At 38.6% G+C, this 17,500-nt stretch overlaps 1 protein-coding gene across 2 annotated transcripts in view; it reads right to left on the reverse strand.

Moving 5' to 3' along the window:
- Window positions 1-17,500, reverse strand: part of LOC119598130 (potassium voltage-gated channel subfamily H member 6-like) — a 137,329-nt gene that overhangs the window by 76,005 nt on the left and 43,824 nt on the right. For both annotated transcript variants that reach the window (XM_037947760.1, XM_037947759.1), the window contains exons 4-5: window positions 8,170-8,342; window positions 5,140-5,151 (exon numbers count right to left, since the gene is read on the reverse strand). In XM_037947760.1, the coding sequence (XP_037803688.1) occupies window positions 5,140-5,151; window positions 8,170-8,342 (185 nt within the window). The remainder of the gene's footprint in view (window positions 1-5,139; window positions 5,152-8,169; window positions 8,343-17,500) is intronic.

The following is a 17,500-nucleotide window of genomic DNA, read 5'->3' on the forward strand; positions in this document are numbered from 1 at the left end:
CCTCGTTTTCTTCTGCCATTACTGTTCACCTCTTCGTTTTCCTTTTTTTCTTATTTCCTCTGTTGATTCCTTCTTGCTACTGACTTTTTTTTCTTCATTTCAGTGTATTATTGACCCTATTACCGTTTTCAATTTTTCTTCTTTGGACTTATTGAAACAATGAACGTTTTTTTTTTTCTTCATAATTTACAACTGATAATATATATTTTTTCTAATTTTATGTCCGTGAATTATTATAAATTAACATTACCACTTCTAAGTTCTTTTTTCCTATTTCTTACTCCATGACTTATTATAAATTACCATTACCATTTTCTTTTCTTTCCTCTCTTTAAAAAAATCCCCCTCTATGTCTCTCGATTTAACGGGCCGCCGGCAAACGGGAAGCAAGGCCACGGTTTTATAGTCAGAGATGCATTATCTTTACAACCTTATTATCGTCATCTGAAACATTTTTGGTTTCGTTTCAACTCTGCCGAAAATGTATGAGAGCTTAGACAGAGGAAACGCACGCAAAATTTTAACGAGAGACTAACGTACTGATAATAACAGAATATCACGGCTTTTTTTATATTAATTTTCCTTCCCATCAAAATAATTTCAATTTCACTAGTATCACAATAACATACAAAATTCAACAGTTCATTAAAAATGCATACACAACATATCTTAAATCTCTCCGAGCGAAATTTTTGAATAATCACACTCGCTACTTACATACTAAACATTTTTTTTTTCTCACAAATAAATCAATGGCACTTGGAAAGGTTTGATAAGTTCTGACATGAGTCTCCCCCCTCTCTAGACCACTTGAATGTGCCTCCTCTCATTACAGGAAAAAAGTATATATACATATGAACTGTACCTAGCTGTGAATGATAATGCTATAAACTAAACGTTACCTATACACACACAAAAGAAATAAAATAAAATAAAATGAAATGAAATGATACAGAAGAGGGTTTTCACCTTTCTTCATATATATATATATATATATATATATATATATATATATATATATATATATATATATATATATATATATAATTCAACTGGAAAACAATTCTGACATAAGAGATTATAGTATCCCTAGCTTTACACTTCACTGGGAACATAACTATTGAAGGGAATAACCGGCCATGCCAATTAACATATATTTGTATATCTAAATATCTAAAACAAAGTATGCCTTCCTGCGTCACTAGAAAAAAATATAAATAGACACATAAAACATAGTAAATGTGGTGCTCAGTCATATCTCAATCTAATATAAATGACAAGGTGATGACACTTTTAAAATCGGGCATGTCTAACTTTTGCTATCACAATAGAACACGACATAGCTTGAAAAGTGACAAGCAGAAGGCATTACCAGGAAAATTATAACCACTATGCTTATGAATGGACATATATTCATATATTTCTGCACAGAAAATATAAATAGTAATAATCTAACTCAAAATATTTCATTATCATAATACATCTTACTTTCATTTGATTTGCAAACATCCTTACAATGCAAAACTTATGTGAAAGAATTACCAACTGATTGCTGCTTTTCGAGGTAAGAAAATGGTGACTGATTCATAATTATACATTAGTAATATTATTTTTTTAGAATCATTAATCGCTGAAATTTTATAGAATGAATATAGTTTAGTTGAATTCTTATGAGAATTAACCATATATTCTGATAACAGGTTTATGTTCCCAAATTTTGAACTAGAAAAGGAGAATACATTACCTATATTTATCATGAAATATATTTACGTCATATTGTGAATTAAATTTTTTTTTGTACCGAGGCAGTTATCGAACTTGTAAAACAAAACACTAAACAGAGATATTTTTTATAATTGGCATGCTGTAACACTAACAAAGGTCACGATAATTCCATGCAAATTTCAGTTAACAGAAAAACGTAAAAATAACAACACGTGCTTGCTTGATTCCAGGGGAAACCGTCATCAGTTCCCTGGCTAAAAGAACACCATACAGGATTACACACACGCACAAAAAACACCAAAGAGGAACATATAATATAAGAACACCATAAGATAAGAACATGCTCAGACTGGTGTCCTGATATCATGTTTGTAACTTCAAATGGCTCCAGTGGTTCTTGTTAGCATTAAGCATTTTTACCCCCAGATGGCCAAATTGGTCTTGACACTGGAAAACGAAAAACTTATTTATTACATAACTTGATTATTACATATTGGCTGGGGAAAATGCATAAGATATTTCTATCCTCATGATAACTAATACCGAGATGCCAGTACGAAAATACAACTACGAAAACCGGAAAGTGTGGGGAGATTCCCTAAAAAAATACAAATATTTCTGGTGCCACATTAAAAAGTAAAAAATGGTCTTCGTATGCCAGTGTATGAATGCTTGGTGATTAAGCAGCCAACAGGACATTGTTTTAAGACTTGCAAACGGAATCGACAACAGTACAACACAAATAAGCAGATATGTTCACCCAAGCATCACCATCAAGGCACCGAATTCCAGTTTTGCATTCAGACTCTTACAATGAAAAAAGTGCATGCACTTACAGCAAAAATACTGAGGGTTGGGGTAAAGGGGAGGGGGGATGAGGGAAAGAATTAGTATATAAAGGAGGAAATTACCAAAGAACATATCAAATCAAAAAGAGACAAATTGTCGGCAAGTCCTTGTGTTCCTAAGCCGATTCTCTGTCTCATTGTGATCAACTAGGCAAGGTTTGTTGAGCTTCTCGGCCAGATGGCGTGAGTGAGGGCGAGAGAGAGTACGAGAATGGGGTTAAGATACGGGTCGAACCACAAGGGGCAGAATAAGCCTCAGAGTCGTCGTGCGGTCTTTAGGATTTAGGTGATCACCAGCAGGATGGAGCGGAACCACGGCCAGGTGGTGCCGCGATTTACCAGAAGGGCAGGTGGGGTAAACAGCCATTGTGCTGGTGCGATCGCCACTCGTCGGTAGATGAAGCCAGCACCGGTTACCGTTTGTGATCACACGCACACCTCAAGTGCCATCAGAAACTTGTTCAGGTGCGAACACAATCAAAATGCAGGCGTCATTAACCCCGAACTGGTAATTACGCCAAGCAAAGTGCTTGTGTCATCAACAAGTAACAAAGTGATCTGATACAGCAAGTTGTTTTGTGTGATCACGACTAGGTTAGGTGTGACGCCATCCGAATACAGTGAGATCAACAGCGGGAATGATTGACCACGGCCATGTAGGTGGCGTGATCGCTAGCAGTAAGAGTGGGGTTGAGATCAAGATACATGAGATGAGTACAGGTGAGAGAGAGAGAGAGAGAGAGAGAGAGAGAGAGAGAGAGAGAGAGAGAGAGAGAGAGAGAAGAGAGAGAGAGAGAGGAGAGAGAGAGAGAGAGAGAGAGAGAGAGAAGAGAGAGAGAGAGAGAGAGAGAGAGAGAGAGAGAGAGAGAGAGAGAGAGAGAGAGAGAGAGAGAGAGAGAGAGAGAGAGAGAGCGAATGGGCGAGACATGAGCATGTGGCCGGAGCCGTAGCAGGCTCGTGCATGGCAGGTTTTGTGATCATTAGACCGGGCACTCGCACACAGAATACAATTGGTAGAATAACAAGTGTCCTTAGGCTGTGTTTGGTTTGATCTTATTTTTGTCTGCTTGTTTAGACTGAGATTTACGTTAGTTCATTCAAAGGGGTTATTAATTACTGTAAACAAATGTTATTGCTATGAGCAGCTGTAATGAGCGTCCAGGGACATAGGAATTTAATTACAAAACATTAAAAAAAATGATTCCGCGATTGCTTGATATATTTATAGATCATCCGTTTCTTTACTGATGGTTTATATTGTTAACAAAGACAATTATCAAGCCATTCACTACTGGATAGCACTTGCAAAGGTTTGGCGTCAAGGAAAGATAATTTAGGATGTAAATATTATCGAATATTAGGATAAAACTGCTGTCTTTTTATTAATATTTAAGTAACCTTTATCTCATCAGCTAATAGCATTTGTCAAACCAATTTCTTTCCACACATAATCATGTGTCGCACTGGGATTAGGAAACAAAAGAGCTGGCATGTCCGCATTTATTGCAGACGAAGCTTAGACAATAATAATAATAATAACGATTTTTAAAAATGAAGAGATACATAAGACAGACCTACAAACACAAGAATTCAACCAGTTGCTTTGTGGTGTGGTCCCTTGGGATTCATTTACCAAATAAAAATAGGTCCTAAGTGCAGCTATGATCCAGGCAAGTCAGAATAAATGGCGTCGTCAGTGCAGTGGCCTGGACTGTTGGTCGCAGATCAGGCAATTGGTAAATCTTTGAGGCGAGTGGAGATGTCACAGTATTCTTTTTTTACTTCTCTCTCTCTTTTTTTTAGTAGTAATAATTACATATCCCATTTTTATCTGGAAAATTTACCTCTAAATCTCTTTCTGCTGTTGGAGTAGAAGTGTGAGGCTGTGGAGAGGGTAAAAAATAAGGTTGTTATTAAGGCTCAAAAAACAACACCACCACAGGAATGAAATCTTACTATACATACATCAACACTTAGCGTAGGGTTCGGGGTCGGGATTCAGGTTAGGAGAGGCATGGGAGACACATGTAAACACGGAAGGGGGGAAGAGGGATGGTATGTATAGGAATAGGGTGGGTATAGGGGAGACAAAATAATGATAATAAAAGAGACGTAGAGAGGGGGGTACGGGAGGGAAGAGGCAAGAAATAACGCCAGAAACGTTAACCAAAGAGAGGAAAAGCCCGGAGATATGGCACTAAATAATAATCAATTAATCTAAAGAAATATACAGAAAATGAATGGAGAAACAAACCGTACAAGATACCCAACAGGAACATAAGAACAACATACCATATCAAATAAAAGGTTCAAGGTACAAAGTCGAGAAGGGCTAAAGAGGCAACAAGAGGTCGGAAGGTTCAAGCCGCTTACACATATCCTTTTACAGTTATTTACAAGAGCGGCGAAGAGCGCAAGGTCTGCGGCTAGACACAAGGGCACGCTCCCGCCGTCCCTCTGGAGGAGGCTTTGGTCTGTCCCTTAAGGGTTCAAGTCAAGGTCAAGTACTAGTCATGGCGGTCAGGTAGGAGTCATGCAACACGACGGCTGCATATCCTTTGCTTACCTCTGATGCTGCCTGCAGGAAAGAAGAGAGGAATAAAAGTAAAATGGGGCTCATGTCCTGACCCTCCACCGATATGGACGAAAGATCGAGCCACTGCGGGTCTGATCTCCAGACCCGAGTGGGTAAGAGACAAGGCTGAACGAGCTCTCTTTCACAGCCAGCTCGAGGCACACATCCGGCCTTCCTCCGAAATGGGAGCATGAGCTATGCCTGGCTATGCCCGGTGTCGCTTCATCTACACATGCGAATAGTTTCGTATTGCATGACAAACCACAGAACCGCCATGACAACCCCGTTCTCCTCGAGGAACGCCGAGTGAACCAGCCAGGCATACCGTCCTGCCTCCATCTTGAGTGAACCAAGAACCACGAGTGTAAGAGAGCCCGTCCCTTGACCTTACTCTCTACAAGAATCCTTACACATTGTCAAAAACAAGTGAACGTGCTATTCCAAAGTTTGAAAAATACCAGATGTTTGACTGGAAAATCTCTTTTGTGGCGATTTAAAATCTTTAATTGTGATTAATGAGAGACAGAACACAATCATTTAAAAAAAGTTAGATTGATGATCCCGATCTGATATCAAGTTGACTTCAAGAAGAAGAGGAAGAAGACAGAAGCAAAGAAGTGAACATACTGAATCTACAATCCCTTTTTCATAACAAGAATAAAAAAGGCAAACTGACATGACTACCTGCCCTTCGAAGGGCCATGAAGTTTGCAAGAATGACCTCCGTCCACAAGGTCAGGGAAGAAAGACAACCTGGGGTGGGGAAGGGGGAGGGAAGGACGGTTGTCTTTGGTTAAGGAGGGGTGAGGGGAGGCAAGGGACCCCTCCCCTCCCCTCCTCTCTCTCACCTCCAGCCAGCCTCCTCCTCACCCCCCTGCCACCACCCGGGACGACGGTGCCCCCAAGGAGTCGCGATGGATGCCCTATCTAAATTTCCTCTCGCCTTTTTGCCCACAAACCTAGATATTTCTTTAGATTTTTTTTTTTTTTTGGTGGGGGGAGTGAAAAGCGAATATGCTTTAGGTAATTAAAGGGAACCCACAGAAAAAAGTATTATGTATCTTTGATATTCTAACGTTCTGGTTGGGTAACTGTTTAGATGAAAATCCATTATCACTGAAATTCGTCCAAACACTTCCAATAGTATTAACATAGGTGACATTTAAGTCACACCAACTATGTAATTAATCATAACTTGACATTATTTTACTCTAGCTAGAAAAAGAGGAAAACTTCTATGGCAATTAAAAAGACGGGATCTCCTTCAGTGGGGGTCTCCAAGCAATAACTGAAAGCCTCCCTCTATGGTATAAATATAAAGTGACGAACATATGACAGGGCGAGGACAAAAGGTAAGTGAACCATCGTATGACGTGAGTTAAGACAAAAACAGAAAAATCGGGTGTTGACTGTTAGTAGACAAATCAAATGGGGAGCAAGAAACATTTACAAATGGTGGAAGAGTCATATCCTTAGTGAAATATTTGACACAAAAATATTCTGAGGCTGAAAAATCCTTTAAAAATTAAATAAAAATTGTCTTAAAAATCAATTTTCATAATAATGAGGTATAATCATTATATATACACACATCCATCCATGGGGCATATATATATATATGTATATATATATATATATATATATATATATATATATATATATATATATATATATATATATATATATATACATATATATGTGTGTGTGTGTGTGTGTGTGTGTGTGTGCGTGTGTGTGTGCGTGTGTGTGTGCGTGTGCGTGTGCGTGTGTGTGTGCGTGTGTGTATGTGTATGTGTGTGTGTGTGTGTGTGTGTGTGTGTGTGTGTGTGTGTGTGTGTGTGTGTGTGTGTGTGTGTGTGTGTATGTGTGTGTGAACACACACACACACACACACACACACACACACACACACACACACACACACACACACACACACACACATATATATATATATATATATATATATATATATATATATATATACATACACATATACATATATGCCAAGCAAAAGAAATTTCATATATCTTAAGAATTATCCATTCACATATATACTGGTATTTTATTGGAATAAATGGGATTTTTAGATTCATAAGTTGGAAAGATCTGAGTAATAATAACACACATACGAAAAAAAATCGTCTGGCAAGGTATAAAATATTTACCACAAAGAATGTAATGAAAATGATCATCGACAGCTGAAAATATGCACATTTCTGAAAATTATCTTCATCCTTATTATTTTATTACATCGCTATGTCAATATACGAAGAATGTGGGAAATACCGGATATCCGAAGAAAAAAAATCTAAAAAAATGCGCCGCGGAGCTGCATAAACTATTTTTAAAACAGAATTAAGATACAAAAAAACACGGACCAACATATAATGCTATGTATCTACGCGACGGAGAATCACCGACTCACAACCGCGATATAGCACACGCAACTTTGCTAAATCATCAACAATCATCAAAAACGGAAAAAAAACGAATACAAGTAGCTATACAGAATTAATGATAATATAATAAATAATGCGTTTTGATTAAGATATAACGGTATCTAGACACTAAATGTAAGAGGCGTTTGATCACAGTAGCAACAGTAAATAAGTTAGAGGATATATGGCAACTGCGACTGTTAATGACTACAGCATTATCGGCGGAAAAAAAAGGCGTTGAAATTAGCGATGCAGGAAATGTTAAAGAAAGTAAAATAAAAGGAAGAAAGAGATACTTAAGATAACTGCATATAAAGATTATGATTAATATTGACCAACACTAGTTTCGTAATGAAAATGAAGCAGGTTTTATCGTTTTGTGTGTACGGGTCTGACCCCCAATTGAAAATTAAATACACACTGTCTTATCATCGATTCTGACGCGATGCCGTATGTCAAAGCCAGACCAACAAACAAATCCCCTCCAAACTGACAATAATTCAATCCCCTTAGAAAAAAAAAAAAAAAAAAAAAAAAGGCGCCGCTGACTCGCCTCACGTTCTCCCTAAACAAGGTCACTTACATCCGGGTTGACCAGCAGGAGGTCGAAGGGAATCGCAGCCACAACGTCGATGAGGAACCAACCCCGCAGGTAGTGCAGGGCGATCTTCCCCGGATGAGAGACCACCTCGTCGTTGTGGTTGACGTAAGTCGTACGGAAGTTGATCACAATGTCAACCATGAACATGATGTCAACTGCGGGGAGGATTAGGGGTAGAATTAGATCATGGTAGTTGAAGATACGTAAAGATAATAAAAAAAAGTAGGAACAGCGTATGTTTATTTCTGGCATCTGTCTCTATTGCTCTTTCTGTTAATGAATGTTGTGGCATGCATTTCTTCTAACTCTCATCATCTCATATCAAATACAGTTTAACATCTGAATCAATTAACTAAAAACAGCAGTCAGGTCTATCAAATCAAGCGTACGAGCAAAGCTTTTATTATTACTACTCCATGTTATTATCATGATTATCACCGTCATTATCACCATCATCATCCTCATTACTATGTTATTTGCCCTATTCCCCCACTTTCGCTAAGACCAAAGCCATTCAAATGAGTATAGGCCTAACTCTAGCATTACAAATCATCCTCTTGGTCCATCCCCAACTTAACCATAGTTGTAACCAACCCTGCCCACATGCAAACAATCAATTAGGATGGTAAACAGAGGATCACATACAAACAAAATTACTTCCGAGTACCAATGTAAACAAAAGGTAATTCTCTTTGTTGGGAAACGTAAACCTACAATCCACCGCGATTAATTGTGGTAACGAGAAGTGATCATTTTACTTAAACCATGCATAAAGGCATGGCATCTGAGGCAGTGGCGTCTCACAAGGTTTAATAAAGACCAAAATAACAATAGCAACGAGAACAAGAATACAGGAATAATGAAAGAAGCGTGCAAATATGAAAGTTCAATGAAGATGATACATATACCCATAATAAACTCTTTCAAGAGGTTATGTTACGAAAGTTCATTTTTACAGGTGTTTTGATCACCTGTTTTATAGTCATTTTAACTGCCATGCTCTTGTTTGACATGACACTTCTAAAAGTTTGCGTGATGTCGTGATACTCGTCCTTGGCTCCTTCCCCTCGTGAGAGATTAGTGGGTTTTGCCAAAATAATTGAATAATTTCTTGATTAATGAAATAAGTGTTTCGACAACATGCATTGTTTTATATATATATATATATATATATATATATATATATATATATATATATATATATATATATATATGTGTGTGTGTGTGTGTGTGTGTGTGTGTGTGTGTGTGTGTGTGTGTGTGTGTGTGTGTGTGTGTGTGAGTGAGTGAGTGAGTGAGTGAGTGAGTGAGTGAGTGAGTGAGTGAGTGTGTGTGTGTGTGAGTGATTGAGTGAGTGTGTGAATGTGTGTGTGTGTGTGTGTGTGTGTGTGTGTGTGTGTGTGTGTGTGTGTGTGTGTGTGTGTGTGTGTGTGTGTGTTCGCGCGCGCACGCGCGCGTGCGTGTGTGTGTGTGTGACCGAGCGATATGGGATAGTGTCCAGCGCATCTCGTAACCATTTTGAAAATTGCAGCTGCACGTATCCCTTAACCTGGCCAATACCCGTCCGAATGCCTTTGCAATGACACCGGCTGTCATGTGTAGTCAATAACCGATACGCAAGTAGTTTGAATACAGATTGCAAGAATGACCGTCGACTTTTAGACTCAGAAATGTTAAATTCGTACAGCTGTTATAATTGTCAGTGGTATGATAAAAATTGTTATAACCCTCAGCTGTATTATTATTGATGTATTGATTCGATGCTGACATTGAATTTTAGAATACAAAGCCCATTTTTTTAAACGATTTTCATCAGTAATGATGGTCGTCAAAAAGGATGAACCTTAAAAAAAGAGAGAAATAAAAGAAATGAGGAAAGATAAAATATGTATATACTTTCAGAATAATGATGAAAAAATAGTAGCCCATGACAACGCAGTGTAAATTCTCTGTTCATATCCACGTCGCAGTTTAGAATCAAACTCTTCGCCTTTAAACGATAAGCTCACAGTGGTGAAAATAGAAGGAAAGAAAATAACAGCCAAACAACTGTTGGGAGAGGCGAGTGGCGAGCTTGTGCTGGTGCGATTTAGTTTTCCGTTCGTTGTAAATTCGCTGAATCGCAGAAGATAACATAAGGTGATAAGTGTGTTGATGTGAACTTTGGTAGAAAAAAAGGCACACACGAAAAAGGACTACTTTAGAAAAATAACGAATGGAAATATACAATGCCATGAATTGTTCTCATAACCTTTTTTACATTTGTTACAAAGAAAAAGCAACGATTTGTGAAAGGTTTATTCCACGAAAAAAGGGGTCAGTGGAAAGTCCATCCGCAGAGAGAAAAGTTTTGCCGAATGATTAAGATCTTTTGGCGAATTGAACGTTGCGCATACGTTGCAGAGGGCGTGACTGGGAGGTGGAACAGAGGTTGGTAAGTGGATAAGGTGGATGGAAAGACACCTAGAAATATATTTTTTTCGCAGAATGATTAAACGTCTTTGGGAGAACTGAACCTTGACAAAAAAAAAATTGCTGAGTGACTAAAGACTTTGTAGTTGCAGATTCCACATAGGTTTGCAGAGTCCATGGTAAAGAAAGTGTGGAAAAGAGACGAGATGTAACGAAGTTAAAGCCAGAGATGCAATTGTTATATTGCGCTATGCAATATCTCAACACTGCAGCAAACCGGAAATTTTTTATTAGTCATTTGCTAATTTAACTAAGGTCATAGGACGAGTAACGATTAATCAACCGTAGTAAGAGAATAAAAAGAGTTGTGACTGACATGTACCCTGTTTAGAATCAATACATTATAAATGTCTGTAAGGGGAAAATTCACGCGCCACACTCACACATTTGTGTATACGAATATATCTATATATTAAATATTTCAGCGGCAGTGAAGTGGCTTTTCTGTACTTTAAAGAAAAGGTTAAAGGATAGAGAGAGGGGGAAAGGAAAGGAAACAAAAGAGAAAACGAGGAAACAAGAAAAAAGTGATAATGGGATAAATGAAAGGGTATTGCAATATAGAAATAAAAGTGATGGGGGAAAAGAAGAATAAAAAAACGTCAGTGCAGAAGTCAGGGCTAACAGAGAAAGGAAGAAAAGCGAAAGAGAGGGAGAGAGAGAGAGGGAAAGAGAGAGGGACAGAAAGGGGGAAAGGGAGAGAGTGGGGGGGGGAGAGAGAGAGAGGGAGAGGGAAAGAGAGAGGGAGAGAGAGGGATGCAGGGAGAGAGGGAGTGAGGGAGGGTGGGAGAGAGAGAGAGAGAAAGAGAGAGAGAAAGAGAAAGAGAAAGAGAAAGAGAAAGAGAGAGAGGGAGAGAGAAAGAAAGAGAGAGAGAGGCTGGCCGGGAGCAGAGAGAAGACAGAGAAACGGGGAAGAAGAGCAAGGCAGAGGCAACATTGCAAGGCTTCTTCCTCAGCCCTTAGTCCACAGGCCAGCAACATGACGTGGGATTCGTTCGCTCTCTTTCTCTCCGCTGACGACTGCATAAATATCAATACGAGTTTATCGTTATTGTTATTATATTGAACATTATAATATTATAACTTATCATCATAGTCATTATTATTTATTGCTGTTTTATGTTGTTCTTTATAGTCTTACCGTGATCATTACCAGTATTATCATTCTCTAATTATTATTTATTATTGTTCAATTACTGTTATCCTTCTTGTTATTATCGTTATCAATATTATTGATGTTATTGTGGTATCCTCACCGCACAATTCACGGTGTATATAACGTATAATCGTTATTTCCTCAACGATATATAATCTACTAATTGTTCGGGAGAAATAGACATTTGCAACAAAACTTCCAGAGTCACAGGAAAAGATATCACTGAGTTATAAACCTCGTTATATTCTTACTGACCACGATTTGATGTTTATACCTTACTGACCTCGACCGTAACGACACTAAACCCGCCATCGCCTACCTTAACCTCTCCCCCACTGATATGCTAATATTCGTTAATGAACTTCCCAAAGGTACTAACACCACACTTCCCTTCTCCTTCCCCGCTGATATTTTACTCTCTCTACAACTCTATCAGGCCAAGGTTAATAGGCAATGCCATTATGTCGTTAATAAGCAATTCCTAACGATCCGGGTAGGAACTGCGATAAACCCGCACTCATTGGTCGTTATCATTAGGTAAGCGATCTCGTTCCAGCCGTTTTTTTTTCGATAGCGAAATCGATTCGTATCTTCTCACACCCACGCGGCGAAAAGAACGTGGACTGTGAGCAGCAGGGTTGCAGATTCTTTGAAACAAAAAGCGCTAGACCCACCTTCGAAAGTAGCAAAAAGTCGCTAAATAAACTAATTTTCCCATTGTGTTCATACTGAAGAAGAAATTCTTAGGTTCTCTTCTAAGAGAAGTGGAAAGAGATCTAAATGGTACTAATATTTTGACCCATATTTCTTTCCTGAGAAGGCGCCAAAAACGTCGCCAAATCTAGCGACAAAATCGCTAAACTAGCAATTTTGCAGAAGAAGGTCATTATTTTCACCTTTGAGATTCGATGCGCGTAATGCTGAGGTTTGAAAAGGCTTTATCAAATACAATAAAGCTTACACGGCCATCTCTATCTCCGTCTTACATTTTGCAGGTATTTGTATATATTTTCAAATCATATAAACTCTTTACTTTCTTTTGGTCTTTTATCCAATTTGTATTTTCGTGTTTGCTCAGAATTTAAATTATTAATGTGATCATAACTAACGTGTATGGCTTATGATATACATTTGTATCTCTTTTTCTCTATCAGTCTTACTCCCTCCGCTCCCTCTCCCTCTCTTTCTTTTCTAACCTCTCTCTCTCCAACTCCCTACCTCTCCTATTCCCTTCACCCTAACTCCCCTTCCTATCTCTCTCTCTCCTATTCTCCTTTACTCCCTCTCCCTTCTACACCCCTCTCTTCTCTGTTCCCTAATTCCCTGTACCCTCTCTCTCTTTCCCCCATCCCTACCCCTCTCTCCTCCGTTCCCCCATTCCCGCTACCCTCTCCCCCCCCCTTCCTTCGCTCTCTCAAGGTTTATATAAATCTTGGGTCTCCTTCCTGACACTGCAGTCTCCCTGTGCTGATACCATTCCTGCAACAATACTATTTTTGCAAAGGCTCCTCTATCGCGGTTGCTGTTTCTGCACAGTCAGGATCATTCAGCTGTGCTTTAGATGACAACATCCCAACGCTATCATTGGCGTGGAGGCATCCTTACCGGTGAGATACTTCATTTCTTGATATTGTTTTCAACTATTTAACTATTATCGTTTAGTCTGTTATCATTTTGTTGTTGTTATCATCATCATAATAATTATAATAATAATAAATTATAATTACGATAACATTTATCATTGTTATTGTGACAGTGTTTTGGCTTGTTATAATCATTGTTATATGTTTTTCATTATTATTAGCATTATTGCGTTATCGTTATTATCACAATCGTTATTAGAGAGAGAGGTAGGGAGACAGAGAAACAGACTAACATACAGGAATAACGATATATTTGCTTAATCAGGAGAGAGAGAGAGAGAGAGAGAGAGAGAGAGAGAGAGAGAGAGAGAGAGAGAGAGAGAGAGAGAGAGAGAGAGAGAGAGAGAGAGAGAGAGAGAAATAACCATCGTGAACGAACGAAAGAAAAAAAAAAGCCTATTATGAACGACAATATTTCCAGCGTCGTGTCAATAAAAGTTTTACGTCCGGCGACCTCGATGCAGGTCAGCCTCCGCGGCAAACTTATTTTTCATCAAGACTAAGTGGTTGTTGATATCTTGATCATGTTAATGTTAACGCAACTTTGGAATTTACTCGTGCAGTGGTGAGAGGCGCTGGGTATATATTTTGGATTTATCATTTTAGTTTGATCTATTCTTTATGTGTTCAGGTTTTCATAAACTGGATGTTCTTGACACCAAAATTAATCGATTTGTTTTGGATGATGTGTCTGCGCATGTGTGCGTGTACGTTTGTGTGTGCGCGCGCGTGTGCGTGTGCGTGTGTGTGTGTGTCTGTGTGTGTGTGTGTGTGTGTGTGTGTGTGTTTGTTTGCGCGTGCGTGCGTGTACGCGTGTGTGTATGGCCGCATCTTCTCTTTCCAGCCCAGAAATGAAAACAAACTTTAAGGTAAAAGTGATACAGTGTGAAAATATGATATTGCAATAACTCCATAGTAACTAGCGCCTTAACTTTTGTAACAGCTCGTCCCTCGGGCTTCCTTTACCACATGATCCTAAGAAAGATAAATTTTTTTTCCTTGTTTTAACTTTTGGAAATTAGTCGCGTTCCTCTTAGAATTGCAAATGATCTTGAGATGTAACTATCTTATAGAATTGTGTATGATTCAAAATAAAAAAGAGAAGCGGGTTTACATCTATTTGATCTATTAATATCTCTATCCATACGTGCAGTTATTTTTTTAAATCTGTTTGTAATATAAAATATAAATTGTGTGTGTGTGTGTGTGTGTGTGTGTGTGTGTGTGTGTGTGTGTGTGTGTGTGTGTGTGTGTGTGTGTGTGTGTGTGTGTGTGTGTGTGTGTGGAGTGTGTGGAGTGTGTGTATGTGAGTGTGTGAGAGTGTGAGTGTGTATGTGTGTATGTGCGTTGCGTGTGTGTTCTTATTAAAGTTGAAAATAACACTGAAGTTAAAAAAAAAAAAAAAACACATTCATAAACTTTAAATTCAAAGTTCAAAGTATCCTTTCTCGATTTCAAATGATTTCCTGCATACCGACTTTTCTACTTCATAACAAACTGGAAAAAAAAACTACTACACGAATACAACAATAACAACAACAAAAACACACACTATCCATTAACTTTAAATTGGTTAAACCTCGGAATCCAGCCTGTAGTTCACTAATTAATGGCTTAGTTAAAACCTGTCAGTTTTAAGCGCCATTCATTAAGCCTCCTCTCGCCTTTACAAAAACAGGAGGAGCGAAAAAATAAATCAGCATAAGGGATAAATGTATACTTAAATTAGCATAAAATACAGTGCTGTTATGGTACGTTTTCGTAATCATCCTTACTCATCCGAATGAGGAGAATAATTGAATACTGCAGATAAGCGTTGATAAAGATGAAAAATTGATACATATTAAAACGATTGATAACACATGGTAACAAAGAAGGTGAAAGAGGAGGAGGAGAAGAAGAAGAAAGAGAGACAAGAGAAGAGAAGAAAGAGAGAGAGGGAGGGAGAGAGAGAGGGAGAGAGAGAGATTGATGATGATACCTACGATATATATATATATATATATATATATATATATATATATATATATATATATATATATATAGAGAGAGAGAGAGAGAGAGAGAGAGAGAGAGAGAGAGAGCGATGAATATGGCCGTGGAAATGTTGCAAGACGGATTGCAAAGATCGCACAGTGCATTTATCTTATGCAAGCAACGGCGCAATGACAGGATCGCGTGTCCACCAACAGCTCATTTTGCTTTTCGCTTTATATATGGCGTTGGCGAAGGAGAGGGGGAAGAAGGGAAGGGAAGGAGAAATTGTGAGGAAAGGTAGGGGAAGAGAAATTGGGAAGGAAAGGAAGGGAAAAGAAATTGGGAAGGGAAGGACATGGGAAAGGGGAAGAGAAATTGGGAAGGGAACGGAAGGGAAGAGAAGAGAAATTGGGAGGGGTGAGAAGGGGAAGGGAGAGCGAAAGGAAGAGAAAGAAAAAGAGTTAAAGGGCAAACGGAGGAGAGAATCAAGCAAACAAGCAAGAAAAAAAAGGAAAAAAAAAGGAAGAAATTAAAGAGAGGAGAGAACAAATCTTAAAGAGAAAGGAGGAAGCGGAAAGAAGGGAAAAGGAAGGACGAAAAAGGTAGTAGGACAGAAAAAAAAAAAAACAAAACAAAACAAGAAAGAAAGGGACGATAGGAGAGGAAGGAGGAAGGACGGCATAGACCAAAATATTCTTCATTATAATCTCAAGATTCGGTGAACATACAGGTGCACGAGAGAAGTATGTTTGCCCATTAACCTTTCCAACCTCGAATGGCGGAGTCTCTGTCAACAGAGGGAAGAGAGGGAAGGAAGGCAGATAAAGATAGGGATAGGAGAGGGACAAGAAGAGAGAGAAGGCCGAGAAAGATGGGAATAGAAGAGAGATAGGGGGAGGAGAGAAGGCAGATAAAGATAGGGATAGGAGAGGGACAAGAGGAGAGAGAAAGCCAAGAAAGTTGGGAATAGAAGAGAGATAGGGGGAGGAGAGAAGGCAGATAAAGATAGGGATAGGAGAGGGACAAGAGGAGAGAGAAAGCCAAGAAAGATGGGAATAGAAGAGAGATAGGGGGAAGAGAGAAGGCAGATAAAGATAGGGATAGGAGAGGGACAAAGGAGAGAGAAAGCCAAGAAAGTTGGAAATAGGAGAGAGAAATGGGGAGGAGAGAAGGCAGATAAGATAGGATAGGAAAGCGAAGAGAGGGGAGAGGAAGCCAATAAAGATGGGAATTGGGAATAGAAGAGAGGGACACGAGAGAACAGAAAGCAAATAAAGATAGGAATGGAATAGTGAGAAAGGAAGACAAAGAAAGCGGATAAAGATGAGAATGGACAAGAGAAAAAAAATAGAAAGAAATCAAATAAAACTGGATAAGAGGGAGAGAAGGGGAGAGAAAGAGAATAAGAACAAGGAATGGAAGACAGAGAAAAGCGGGGAAGTGAAGAAAGATGAGAATGTAAGAGAAAAAAAGAGGGGGAAAAGAGAGGAGAGATGGAGAATAAAGATAGGAATGCAAGGGAAAGAAAAAAGGGAGACAAGGCGATTGAAGATGATAATGGGAGATACACAGATGAGGGGAGGGAAAGAGAGAGGAGGCAGAAGAGTAATGACAACGATAAAGAGAATGATAATAACGATAGTAATAATAATGATAGCAGAAATTAAAATACAAAACTGTTACTATTACTATTACTACTAATAATAATGATAACAATACCGATAACAATAACGATAATGATGATAATAGAATATTAATGCGATAATGATAATAACGGTAATGACAGTAATGCAATAACAAGAATAACAAAATAAGTAATATTTCGAAATTTTCGAATTTAACACAATTTCATAAAGTAAAAAGAAACTCACTATCTTCCACTACTCTCTTTCTCTCTCCTTCTCTCTTCTCCCTCCTCTCTCTCCCTCTCTCCTCCCCCCCCCCCCCCTCTCTCTCTCTCTCTCTCTCTCTCTCTCTCTCTCTCTCTCTCCCCTCTCTCTCTCTCTCTCTCTATCTCTCTCTCTATCTATCTCTCTCTCTCCCTCTCTGTAAAAAAAGACAACGA

Source organism: Penaeus monodon, chromosome 40, assembly GCF_015228065.2.
Source record: "Penaeus monodon isolate SGIC_2016 chromosome 40, NSTDA_Pmon_1, whole genome shotgun sequence".
In the NCBI taxonomy this organism is placed as follows: domain Eukaryota; kingdom Metazoa; phylum Arthropoda; class Malacostraca; order Decapoda; family Penaeidae; genus Penaeus; species Penaeus monodon.